The sequence below is a fragment of the Hydra viridissima genome, unplaced genomic scaffold (assembly GCF_058129835.1).
Source record: "Hydra viridissima isolate aposymbiotic clone 2 unplaced genomic scaffold, HvirCarnegie_v1 scaffold_3, whole genome shotgun sequence".
NCBI classification, from domain to species: domain Eukaryota; kingdom Metazoa; phylum Cnidaria; class Hydrozoa; order Anthoathecata; family Hydridae; genus Hydra; species Hydra viridissima.
Window position 1 is genome coordinate 4,822,259 of NW_028324302.1, and position 12,949 is coordinate 4,835,207.

A 12,949-nucleotide genomic window follows, 5' to 3' on the forward strand; every position below is an offset into this window, starting at 1 on the left:
TATTTTACAAAATAAATACTTTCGCCCTGATCATTATACAATAAATCTACAACGTAAACGAAACTCCCTGTTTCCCAGGAAGTTCCGATATTTAATGTTAGCTGGCCACCACGATCAACATAAAGAATATTTGTTTTCGAAAAATGACTGAAAGCCTCATTACAAAAGTTACTGCTCCAGCCTGAGCTCATAATATATACAAATAGTTAAATTTAGCAGTTAAAAAAACTTAAATGTAACAGTAAACCTTTATCTAAAAAAGATAGATATGGTATTAGACAGAAAAAAATATATATATATCAATGCCAAAATCCAAAAACTGTAAATAATTCTTTGTAGTAAATAGTTAATGGTGAATATGAAATCTTATTTTTTTCTCAAAATTTGATTTTCATAATAATTTACTGGAACCTATTTTAGACATCTTATTGAGTAAAATGGGAATTTTTTTCTAATTGGTTTGGTTTTATGCAAATAAAAAAAATCTCAGGAAACTTCATACATCGTAGAATTGCTCTAAGTGGTAGACTGTTCTTTGTTGCAGGAAATATTGTCAAAGACAATAGATCGATAAGCATTTCTTTAGATAATCCTCTTAAAGATATTGTTTGAAGAGAAATGTCCACTAAGCTATCAAAGCCATATGATTGAAACTTCTACTAAACTTTTAGCTAGGTTCTACTAGATTTCTAATTAAATTTTACAAATCCATTTTTTATATATCATATAAAAACTAAAAAATAAAAAATCGACAGCAAAAAAAACCTTTATGCATTTCAAAATAAATTGTGGTTTTACTGAGAAGCTAGAAACGTTGTGGTTCTGCAGAATATCTAGTAGATGTCACGTGAATTTAGAGTATTTCTCGGGAACTAGCACAACCTAGGAAGAGTTAGCTGCACTTGCGTTAGATTTAGTGAAAAGTATTTGTTATCTTGGGAAAATTTATAAGCAGAAACATTTTTCATACATAAGTCTTGTTGCTTGCTAAGTGTCATTCACTTTTAGTAACTCAATTTCGTTATTTGATGGTAGTTTAGGGTAGCATCGCCACGCCAAGAAGTAGAGAATCGAACCTATCACTAAAACGTGAAATAAACATTTCATGAAGAACTCAAATTACTTTTTCATTTTTATTTGATTTTACAATATAGTTTTTAGAATTACCTGACGTCGTAACACCAAATAATACAAGGTTAAAGGAAAGTTTATCAGCGTTGTAGTCTAAACAATTGAGTTTGTTTCCGCAATCTCCATACGACCATGTTATGCACTGGGAATCAATAACTGAACCCAGAATAATGGGTCCAGGTAAAAAACTTACGCTACGCATAATCATAAACTGCATTCCAAGAGCGAGTGCGCGGTGGTTATCTGGAACGCATCTCAACAAATAATTTTAATTTAAACATAAACAAATTCTGTTTTAAGTAACTTTTTAAATTTAAAAAACAACTTTGAAAGCAAACTTTTTCTAAATAAATAATAATAATAAAAAAAAAACATACCTTAGAACAGCTATTTTATGTGGTGTTCCAGTTAGGAATGATGTCACTATAATAAGGGTCATGCATAGAATAAATATAAATGCATTCTTGCAGTTACGGTCGCATTTTCCAGGAGTTGCATAACGGTACCAATCATAGTTAGAGCCATGGTTTACTATTGTAGTGTTGACTAAGATTGGTTGCAATACACAACTGCAGTTTCGAAAGAACGCTACCTTGAAAACAATATAACACTCGAGAAAATTTCTAAATAGGAAGTTATAATGTCAAACAAAATGTTGTTAAGCATTTTCCCGTGCAAGCATGAAGACTTTACCTTTTTTCTGTCTCTCTCAAATGTCTTGCAACCGGCGTAACACGGTGAGCTATATGTGATTCCATCAGAGCCACATACAGGAAAATAGTTTTTTTCTGAGCAAGTGCAATTTGAGTTACATGGCGAGTTTAGCGAGTTTGCAAAAGATCTTGACATCGAATAGTTTATTTCAAATTTACTTCAAAGTTTTTAAATAGAAATAAAACAAACTGAAGTTTTTGTTAAAATAACTTTATACTTACTGGTTAGAGTATGGTACTATAACACCAGCGAGGTTTGTATTCCGACATCCAGGAATAAGAAACTGGATAGAAAAAAAACCTCCGATAACTGATATAATAAAACAAAACTTCATGGAGGTTTTCGCCGCTACTTTCAGTTTCCACCTGCGCATTATAAATGATCCCCCCAAAACTCCACCTTCATTAATTAAAAGTTTTTGTTATTGGTTAACATTATTTTATGGCAGCTTTTTACTGGCTCAATAAAAAACCATTTATTATGAAAAATAAAACAAACAAAAAAACATCAAAATATTTTTTAGGTAAAAACTCACCAATCATTGTAGGAACTAACACTGCACCCAAAATCATGCTAGCTTTATCAGGTGGAATACCAAACTTAATAACAAGCAGTTTTGCAAAAAATGTTCCTATGCTTACGCCAAATATTGACTTAACAGTAAGTCCCATTATACTAAACATGTAAACTTTGTTCGTAAGAAGCTTGAGACTTTCGATAAAAAATCCTTTGAAAGTGTATTGCACTTTCGAATCTGATGCAGGCAAGTCTCCTTGCTTTATTGCAAGGTCTCGTTTCTCTCTTCCACCAGGCAGTTGTGCTGGAAAAAATAAAACTAAGAGTCCAGAGAGCATCAAGAAGCCAAACATAACAACAAAACCAAGCCACCAAGCACCTACCCACTCACTGTCTTTGACTGTTAGCTGTACATCCTTAAATTAGAGAAATTTCATCAAAGCGCAAGAAAATACTAATTTAAAATAACATCAAATGAAAAAAATATCACGTTGAGACTAAAACAGAAATGGAAAAAAAAAGAAAGAAATATGCCTTGTTTGCTATTCTAACAAAATTTTTTCAAATTATTTGTTAATTCTTTTAATTATTTACTTACCTGCTTAATATTGGTAAAAATCCTCAAAAAAGCACTTGAAATTAGATAACCGGAACCGGGACCCAAAATTGTTACGGCAAACCACAGTCCGATATAAATAGGTGCTTTCTTGGGTGGAACATTTTCATCTAAGTAGGTTGGACCTGTTAAAAATTTTATTTTAACTATATTCTTTTGATATGCTGCTTTTAAATAAAAATGTAAAATCTAAATGCTTCGGAGTCAAAAATAAAATCCATATTTAAGTTAGCTCACCTAAAGTATACAAAGGTGTTGTGCCAATTCCCATTATAAAGTTTGCAAAAAAAAATATCATAGCGTTGACGTTGTTTTCTGACATTGATTGCCCCCCACAAGATGTATCAAATGTTTTGTTAAAACTGCAGGTATCAAGTCCTCCTTGTCTAACGTTCTTTGGTTGGTAATCACCAGAAATTAGTTTCGGCAATGCAAACATTAACGCTCCAAATCCTGAAAAGTCGCTAAAAAACGTTATGCTGTATATACTATATTTACGCTCTGCGTACACGTGAGTAAACGTGTATGTACTCTAGGCGAACATTTTTACTTTTAAGTTTTTAAGCAGGGGAACATGGGGCAAGATGACGAACGTTTTGAAAAGCACTTACATCTTATTCAATAACCGTTTCAATAAGTAAAACTTTATCAAAAAGTGGAAAAAAAGTTATTATGCGTCACATATGTATAAAAAAACCCATATAAAAGTTAAAAATAGCCTGGAAAAAACTCATTAACCAAAGTTACCTCAAATTATCATCTTGCCCTGTATATGGGGTAAGATGGCGACTTTAAAAAAAGTAAATTCCGTTATACCATTACCTTCTCAAATAACACGATATCATAAATTCTAGTTAATAAGATATGTAAAACAAACGGTTATGTAACTTTTTAAACAATTAAACTATATATTTATATAGGGCTGCAAAAAAAAAGTCTACTAATCAGTTCATAACGAATTCCAACACAACAAAATAAAGCAAATGTCAAACAAAATATTTTAATGCATAGTAAAGCAATGTAATAATGACTTAGCAAGACAAAAGTTATTAGAGTACAGGTTTATAGTAAAACATGTACTTTGGCGAAACGACAAACGAGTCATCTTGCCCCGTTCATCTTGCCCCTAGGCTACTTAATCTTTAAAATGACTCAGAATTCTACATAAAGTTATCATAGCTTAATACTACTTGTATGGCTTCCAAATTGAACAAACTGAATAAGAAATTCTTGCTTACCTTTGGCTGATGATGTAATGATGAAATAAATCAAATACAAGTGGATAATTTTTTTTTCTTAACACAGGAAAAACCTTTTTAATAATTATCTTTGATTCCGAAAATAATATTTATAAAAAGAAAGCATAAATAAATCTAGTAGATGTAATCTACTTCCCTCTTAGCTACAGTCAGATTTCATATTTAGTTGAGTTTTGAAGATAATAATATGTTTTCATCTTGCCCCATTCGTCATCTTACCCCATGTTCCCCTATAATCTCACTCCTTCGTCTTAATGTTTTTATATTTCAGGCCGAATAACTTTTAGAGGCGTCTTATTAAAGTTAAACTTTTGTCTGCTAAATCTTCATGTACAATATTTATTGTATTGCTTAGGTAATTTAACTGTCAAGATTTGGTACAGTCAGGATTTAATCTTATGTTCGGTTGGGGCGGGGGGATGGAGTTCACAAAGAGGAGAGTAGTGCTGAATGACTACAAAACAAATTTTTGAAAATTCAATGAGATTCATTAGAAAATCAAAAAAAAAAAAAAAGAATTTCAAAAATAAAATTTCAAAACTCCTTTCTCTTAAAAAAACCGTAGACTTTGGTCGTCGTTACAATTATCTCTTCGCATATAAAATCAGACCATTTAATCGTAGCGAAAGTACATCATTTGATCACAGCAAAACCACACCACTTAATCGTAGCAAAACCACGATTACTTGATTACGGTAATTCTTGAATAGGTTTTTCAAAAGTCTAAACTTTTTTAAAAGTCAAAAGGTAAAAACTAGTTTTTGCTTACGCATATTTTTACAGGAAGTGTTGCAAATATTTATAATTTGATAAAAATCATGAGTCTTGAGCCCATCCCCAACTGTTGGTTCATCACTGACTATAAGAATACAGTGTAAAGAAATGTACTATTGTAAACCACTTTAAAACTCCGAACATTCGTTTATTATTGAACAGATAACGTTCCTAAAAAAGTTGTACGCTTAAAAAAGTTGTATGCTTAAATAGTATTTATATTACTTGTTACTTTGTGCCAAATAATTAAATGAAAATTATTCCAAGGAGAGACTTGCATCAGGTTGTGGTAACTAGAACCTGTTGCTTCCTATTTTTTGGTAAAGCATCTCTTACTCTATTGTAACACAGTTTTTAACAAAAAGTTTGTGAAGCTTTGTTATGCAAACTAGCCTAATGTTTATGATACTTGTCGGAAAATTCCCTAACTTATCGTTAGGTTTAAAAAAATGCCGGCTTATTTTCAAGAATTTAACGCTTTAACATTAACGTATTTAGAATGAGGCCATGTCTTTTGCTATATCGAAAATTGTTTCTACACAAGCGTGCACAAAGTTTTTTTCTTGTTAATGAGCGTCATTTTTTAATGTTGTTTTCCGAGAAAAGTTAATGAGATTTTGTATGTTAGCAAGTTCTAGTTGCGTTTCATTATATTTACAACCCCCGACGGCATTATAGATGTGATGGAGTCATCTCTAGCTACAAACATTTTTTCCCCAGTCCTATTTTGTTTATGTGGGTTAAAGGTAGGTGATAGACCTTGAAAAAGCTGCAAATATACTTAAAATATTTTTGATTGCAGCTATTAATTTTGAGTTTACTTTAAAAAACTTACCTGTTATGATGGAACCTATTGATAACATTAATGGCTTGCTGCGTGTTGACCCAAAAAAGCTAACAAATCCAACAACGATAAGAGCTGATATGTCATTCCCAGAAACAATTAAGCCAATTGTTTTACTGCTGAAACCAAATTCTTTTTCAATACTTGGTATTGATGCCGTAACAAGACCGTTAACTACCACGCCTGAAAAGAAACGAGTGTAATGAATAAATAAATAAACATCTCGTTATACCCCCCCTGCTGCGCTATTACTATGATCTTTATTTTTACCAAACAATGATAACAACAGCAAAAAAAAACCAACAAAAAAGCCTGCATTTTAGGAGCAAACACTCTAATAATAATAGTAATATTTTCTTATGATAAATCTTATGCATAAATTATATGCCGAAGAACTTTTTTTTATCTGTATGTAAATATATAAGCTATCTGTAATCAGTTTTGTAATCGATCAGTAGATTGTTCTGGATACTTATTGTCCTCTTAATTGAGAATTTTTGTCCTCTGATCTGTGTGATATGTTTAAAATATAAAACTATTTAAATGTAAAAGAAAAATGAAGCTAATTAACTTAAATCAGAATAATGTAGAAAAAGTTTATATATTAAAATAAATTAATATCAATTAATAAGCAATAGATATTTTTTCTCATGTGATTCACTTTTTTTTTCCGCATTTCATTTATGAATTAGAAAATAAATTTTATTAATCAACTGATTTGATTAAACGTTTTCTTTATTTTTAACTTAAATCATTTTTTACTCAGAAATCATGCAAGTCTCTAGAATTTCAAATTAAAACTCATTTTACTGCTGCAAATTCTTTATAAAAAAACATCAGCATTAAAAAATGCAAAATACCAAAGTGACATAAACTACGATGACAAATAAGGATGAATTAAGATAACAAAAGTAAATGAAAGAATACATTTTGGTTAAAGTGTAATTAGATACCCATAAAAAACAACTCTAAACAAAAGCGACTTCCTAAGAAGATAAACTGTCTAAGCTCACAATCCTCCAAACAATGCTCCAATAAATTTTAATACAAGTCCAGTCTAATTATCTTTTACCTTGAAAGACATTTTTTTGCGTTAAAAAAACTTTTAAAACTTTAAACTTCAACAAACAAGTTTTTTTATCGACTTTATTTGGCTGTAATAAAATCCTTAAAATTTTGTTTAAAAAATGATCAACTCAAGAGCTAGCTATAAAGTTGCTTTAAAAAAATGCAGTAAGTTGAAAATCAAATTTTAGAAAACCTTGAGAAAACGAGAAGATACTGAGCGACAGTAAAAAGTAACCAATCGAATTGAATCTTTGAATGCAATCCGGACGCCATGACTTTATTCCAAATCTTATTTCGTTGCTGTCGCATTTTTCATCTTTACAAAGTGACGAACCTTCAGCCATGTTTACTGACCGAAATAAATTTTTACTCGACAAATTTGAAATAAACTTTTCGTTTGCTTTTGTTGCTGTTTTTTATGAGCTTTTAAGTCACGATTAACATTACTTAAAAAAAGACAACTAAACTTATGTAACGTTCGTTTGAAAAATAAATAAATGCAATTGGGATTAGCTTTTTGAACGACCTTTAGGAAGGTTTTTTTTTTTTTGTATTGAGTGCTTCACTAAAGACCAAGAAGTTTGAATTTTTTGTAAAGAGGGTCAACTACTTTTTAAAGTAAATGATTTGAAAAAAGAATTTTTAATTTTTCCCTTTTTGTATGTAAATAATAATATTATGACTTTTATAGTTTGATAAAAATTATGACTTTTTTATCAAAAAGACTTTGGTCTTAAAGAACGAGTCTAATGTAACATTTCTTTTAACCAACGATCGGCGTTTGGATTTTCTATTGACAACGAATAAAAACGAAAATAACGAATAAAGTACAAATTTCTATACCAGTTTTTTAAGTTAATAAATCGAGTTTTTTCAAGTTCATTAAAAAGAACACTTTACGCGTTTAAAACAAAAGTTTTTAATGTGAAAAAGTTATATTTAAACGTCATTTGTTAATTTAAAAAATGCGATTAACGGATATAATCGAGCAATCCTTCATTATAAATAAACATCCGCAAATTTCAAAACGAGGTTTAAGTGGTACCGTTATTACGATGTGTCAATTTTTGAAAATTTTTAAGGGCCTGTTTATATGGAAAGCGGGCTGGCTCGGCAAACGAGCCAGCCGGTTTGCCGAGATCTCGACGTCGTCCTTATTGCAACTTAATTTTATTATGCGTTTATATGAATAAACGAACTAACCCGGATCGCTATCCGGGCCAGCTCGTTTATTCATATAAACGCAAAATAAAATGAAGTTAAAATATTGATGACGTTGAGATCTCGGCAAACGGGCTGGCTCGTTTGCCGAGCCAGCCCGCTTTCCATATAAACAGGCCCTAAGTTAAGGTTTGGTGAGCCAATTTTTAAAATGTTTTTGACCATTGATAATGGTTACTAGTCAGCTAGTTTTTAGCTTTGATATATTAGGTTTACGCCATGTTTAAAAATTTTTACTAATCTTATCATCTTAAAACCATTCTACGTCAATTTTCCGTCCTTAATTATCTTTATTTTGACCCCTGACACGTCAATATTGGACCATAAATGATTATAACCAATGGTTATTAACCATGATAATTTTTGAATTTTAAATTATTAATGTAAGATAATGACACGCGTTATTAATATAAGATAATGACACGCGTTCCGTAGATTTTTATTTGTCAATTAAGATCATAAGTGACAATTTCATTATTAATTTATTTCGGTATTTTTTCAATAAATAGTAGTACATCTGCATATTCTATAGAAGTAAGTACGTAATTATAAAGTATGGCTAACAAAACTCGTGATAAGTTTAGCTGTAAATCAACTAAGCTAATTGGTGCAAGAAGCGAATTTCTTGAGTCAGAACTGCTAATTTTAAAAGATGTTTTAAAATATAGTCTCTTTCTTAGAAAAGATTGAGAAATGACATTATATTGAGACAAACTTCTAAGAAAGTGTGGGCCTCATTGAAAGATCTCTGGTAAAAGAGGAAATGACAGAATTGTAAATAATTTTGAAGAAAGCATGTAATTTATCATTAAGTAAGGGAACTTCTAAATAGATCACTGATCATAACGTAATTAAAAAAAAAAAAAAGTTTTACGTAACGTGTTATAAATATCCAATCATAACCACGCAATTAGAATCTTCATATTTCTTGCAAATATTCAAAAGAAATTAAAATTCCTGTTCTTAAACTTCAGTTTAAGATCATAGGGATAAAGTTAGTTGTAAAAGTGAAATTCATATAGGAGCAGTTAATAAAAATAAAAGGCAGAAATGATATCAAGAAAGAAAGCAGAACAAATCAAAGGGAGTGTCGGGAGTGTACAGATCTCAGTTGTACTATATCATAAGATGCAATTGGATTCATATAATATTGATACTGATAAAGACAATAGCTATTCATTAAACCAAAAAAATTTCCAACTTAAAAACCCTAAATGTAGATCATATTGGTTTATCAGCATTTGGATTTGGTGTAAGTAACAGAGCAGCTGCATTAATAGCTGCTGAAACACTGAAAGCAGCCAAGGGTGCAGGTTTTATTTACAATAATGTTTCTGATACATGCTTGGCTCTGGACAATAAGAAACATGAGAGATCAAAGCAAAAAATTTATAAAAACCTGCAAAGCAAAGCATAATAAGGATATAAAAGATTGATTTAATAAAAGCATGTGCTTGAGAACCAATTTGTTGCAATTGGTGTAGATTCAACCAACCAAAATAAAAGTAGTGCCATTCATTCCTTTAAATTCCTAATGTGATAGTTTGAAATAAAACACTTGCGAAAGATTGAAGAATGCTCCAGTAACAGCGACCATGCACCATATGAAACTGTCTTTGGTTTTCCTGATAGCAATCATCTAGATCTTTTAAATTGTTGGATTAAGTTTGTCAACTGAGCTAATTGGATCCTTAAAGAAAACTCTGCGATAAGTATCGATCATTTTGAAGAAGACTTGGGTCGATTAATTTAAGGTCAATTACAAATACTATTACCATTTTTGGAAGAATCTTCAATTAAAACTACAGTTATAATAAACTACTTCAAACCCAATTATAATTATAAGTACAAAACATGTAAATATAATAACAATTACTTTTCTTTACATATTACAATTACATATTACAATTACATCATTACATATTACAATTACATCATTACATATTACAATTACATCATTACATATTACAATTACATCATTACAATTACATTTACTTTTCATTACTTTTCGTGCGTTTTTATTCAAACAAAGATACATAACACAATGTAACAAAAAAAAAAAAAATTTCTGTTTATCAAAGTTTTTTGATGTTTCTTAATTAATTTGAGTATGCTGAGTCTGAATATGACATTGGATTTTTTATTGCATCAATCGTTTGGTCGTAAAAAAAAAAAAAATCAATTAAACATATAATTAATATAAATCGTTTTGCAATCATGTTACATTATATTGTATTGTAACAGTCTCTCACAATCTCAAAAAACACTAAAAGTGAACAGTAGAACGAGGTTTTCTTTTATGAAGTTTCTCGTCATCGCGTATCAAACACCAGATGTAGTCACCCATCATAGCTGCATCCCATCTGCCCTGGTATCTTTTCTCCATTGCAAGAATATCCTGATGGAAACGTTCCCCGTGCTCTTCACTCACATCACCCAAATTTGGTCTGAAAAATTCCAAGTGTGAATGCAGGTAATGCAGCTTTATTGACATTCTGCATTTCATATCTGCGTACCGTACAATTAAGTTTTCCACTATCTCTTTGTAGTTATCACTCTTATTGTTGCCTAAAAAGCTATGAACAACATGTCTAAATGCAGTCCATGCTTCTTTTTCAACAGCAGACATTTTGTCCTCAAGCTCCTTACATGCCAACATAACTTTAATCTGTGGACCAACGAATATACCTGCTGAAATTTTTCAATCTGACACCTTTGGAAACATCTGCCGAATATGCTGGAATGCTGCACTATCTGGGTTTAATGCTTTGACAAATTGTTTGATAAGACCAAGTTTAATGTGAAGGGGTGGTAGTAAGATCTTTTCAACAGGTATCAGAGATTGATTAATAACATTGTGCGAACCAGGCTGTAAATGTTCTCTCACTGGCCACTCACGTCTTGTGAAGTGCTGGTTTGCAGCCCTGCTATCCCATAAACAAAGAAAACACGAGTACTTTGTGTATCCTCCTTGCAGACCGAGAAGAAATGCTAGCATCTTAAAGTCTCCACATACATCCCACTTGTAACTGTCGTAGTTGATTTTCTCAAGCAACAACTTCACGTTCTTATAGTCTTCCTTTAGATGAACGGAATGAGCTACTGGAATCGAAGGAAATCGGTTTCCGTTATGGAGCAAAACTGCCTTTAGACTTCTTGTTGAGCTGTCAATGAATAATCTCCACTCTTCAGGATTGTGAACAATGCCAATGTCATTGAAAAGACCACGAACGTCATGACAATAGCACAGTGATTCTGATACTACATAAAAGTATGCGAATGTTTCATGTCTTTTTCGGTATTTCGAGGTTCTGCAGCTTGGATCTAATAAATTCCATTCTTTCAAACGTGATGTCAGAAGTTCTGCATTTGATTTAGTGAGACCTAAATCTCGTACTAAGTCATCAAGTTCTTGTTGGATAGGGAAATGAGGTGAATCATTCGGTTCCCTGAAATCACAGTCATCATTGAGTTCATCCGGTGAGTCTACTTCAGAATGATATGCAGCTGCTTCTTCGGATTGAGGTGGAGTAGGAACAGGCAATTCATCACTGTGTGGAACTGGTCCAATAGAAGATGGTGTACTTGGATAAACTAGAGTCAGCCTATCTTTCGGTTTTTTATACTTTGAAATGTCAACAATGCAGAAAAAGCAGTCATCATGATGGTTCGTCGGTTCTCTCCATATTCTCGGAATCGCAAAGGGCATTGACTTTCGGATTCCACGCAGCCATCCTTCCAGAGTTGATCTGCAGCTACCACAACTGTAGTGTGGTGTCCACGATTTGTCCTGATCTCCCATAGCCATGCCAAAATAAGCATGATATGCAGTAAAGAATTTTGTACCACTGACAATCTTATGTTTAGCTTGTGTTGGACTAATATAGTAACCACAAACATAACAGAATGAGTCAGGACAAAGCTTGCAGGATCTACTAGACATATTCACCACTTCATGTAACAGTTGTAATTAGTTAAACTGAAAATAAACACACGAATATAGTTAAAATCAGCATATATATATAATGTTTTAATTGCATTACACATATACGAAAACTCCGAAATATACTTTATGCTTTTTCTCAGGAAATCTTGATGATAGAGAAAAACCAATGGTACCACTGAAATCAGCATACAAAAATTATGTAAGAAACATTAAAAAATTAACATAAACAAAAATGTTGTTACATGGTGTAATTGCAATTGTAACACCACATAAAAACGTCACAAATACGTATAACCTTGTTGTTAATATAATTTAAGTTAATACAAGTGGATATAGTCCTTTTAAAAAAAAAGCATTTAGTGCTTTTCCTTATTTACTATTTCTTAGTGCACACACACTGCACAAACCGAATCATTTAATTCATGTTTCACCTGGAAAAAGTGGAAATGCTTGCACAAAATCGAGAAATGTCTGCACATGATAACATTAACCTGGTAAAACTTAAAAGTCAACGCAATGTTAACAAATGTACTTGTTGCATTTGATAAATACAAGGCTTTCAAGCTTTCCGAAGTCATGTTCTTTCTGTTCGACATACCAGCAATCCTGACGATTCGCTCCACTGGTGCACATGAAGAGGGAAGTGACAGCACAATGTTAGTGATCCGAGCCAAGCTCTTATATTCAGATTCCTGTGAAGTGACAGGCTCTATTATTGTTACATTGTTTGTCAGTAAAGTTACTTTATCGCAAAAGATTTTTTTTTTGTCTCAATTGTTTATTTAGCTTAGAAAAGTTTTTCTCTTTTTTTATTGAATCTACTGGAGACAAATTAAAATCCCCCGAAACCGAAAAAAATA

The 12,949-nt window shown here is 31.6% G+C and overlaps 1 protein-coding gene across 1 annotated transcript; it reads right to left on the reverse strand.

The window, feature by feature from the left end:
* Positions 1 to 665: 665 nt before the first annotated feature.
* Positions 666 to 7,389, reverse strand: LOC145202443 (solute carrier organic anion transporter family member 4C1-like). The gene is made up of 10 exons (XM_090082264.1): positions 7,116 to 7,389; positions 5,846 to 6,037; positions 3,215 to 3,430; positions 2,960 to 3,102; positions 2,381 to 2,777; positions 2,067 to 2,244; positions 1,825 to 1,972; positions 1,509 to 1,723; positions 1,168 to 1,385; positions 666 to 1,082 (listed from the first exon to the last, which is right to left on the reverse strand). The coding sequence occupies exons 1-10, from the start codon at positions 7,264 to 7,266 to the stop codon at positions 988 to 990; spliced, it is 1,953 nt and encodes a 650-aa protein (XP_089938390.1). The 5' UTR covers positions 7,267 to 7,389; the 3' UTR covers positions 666 to 987.
* Between the last annotated feature and the right edge of the window lie 5,560 nt (positions 7,390 to 12,949).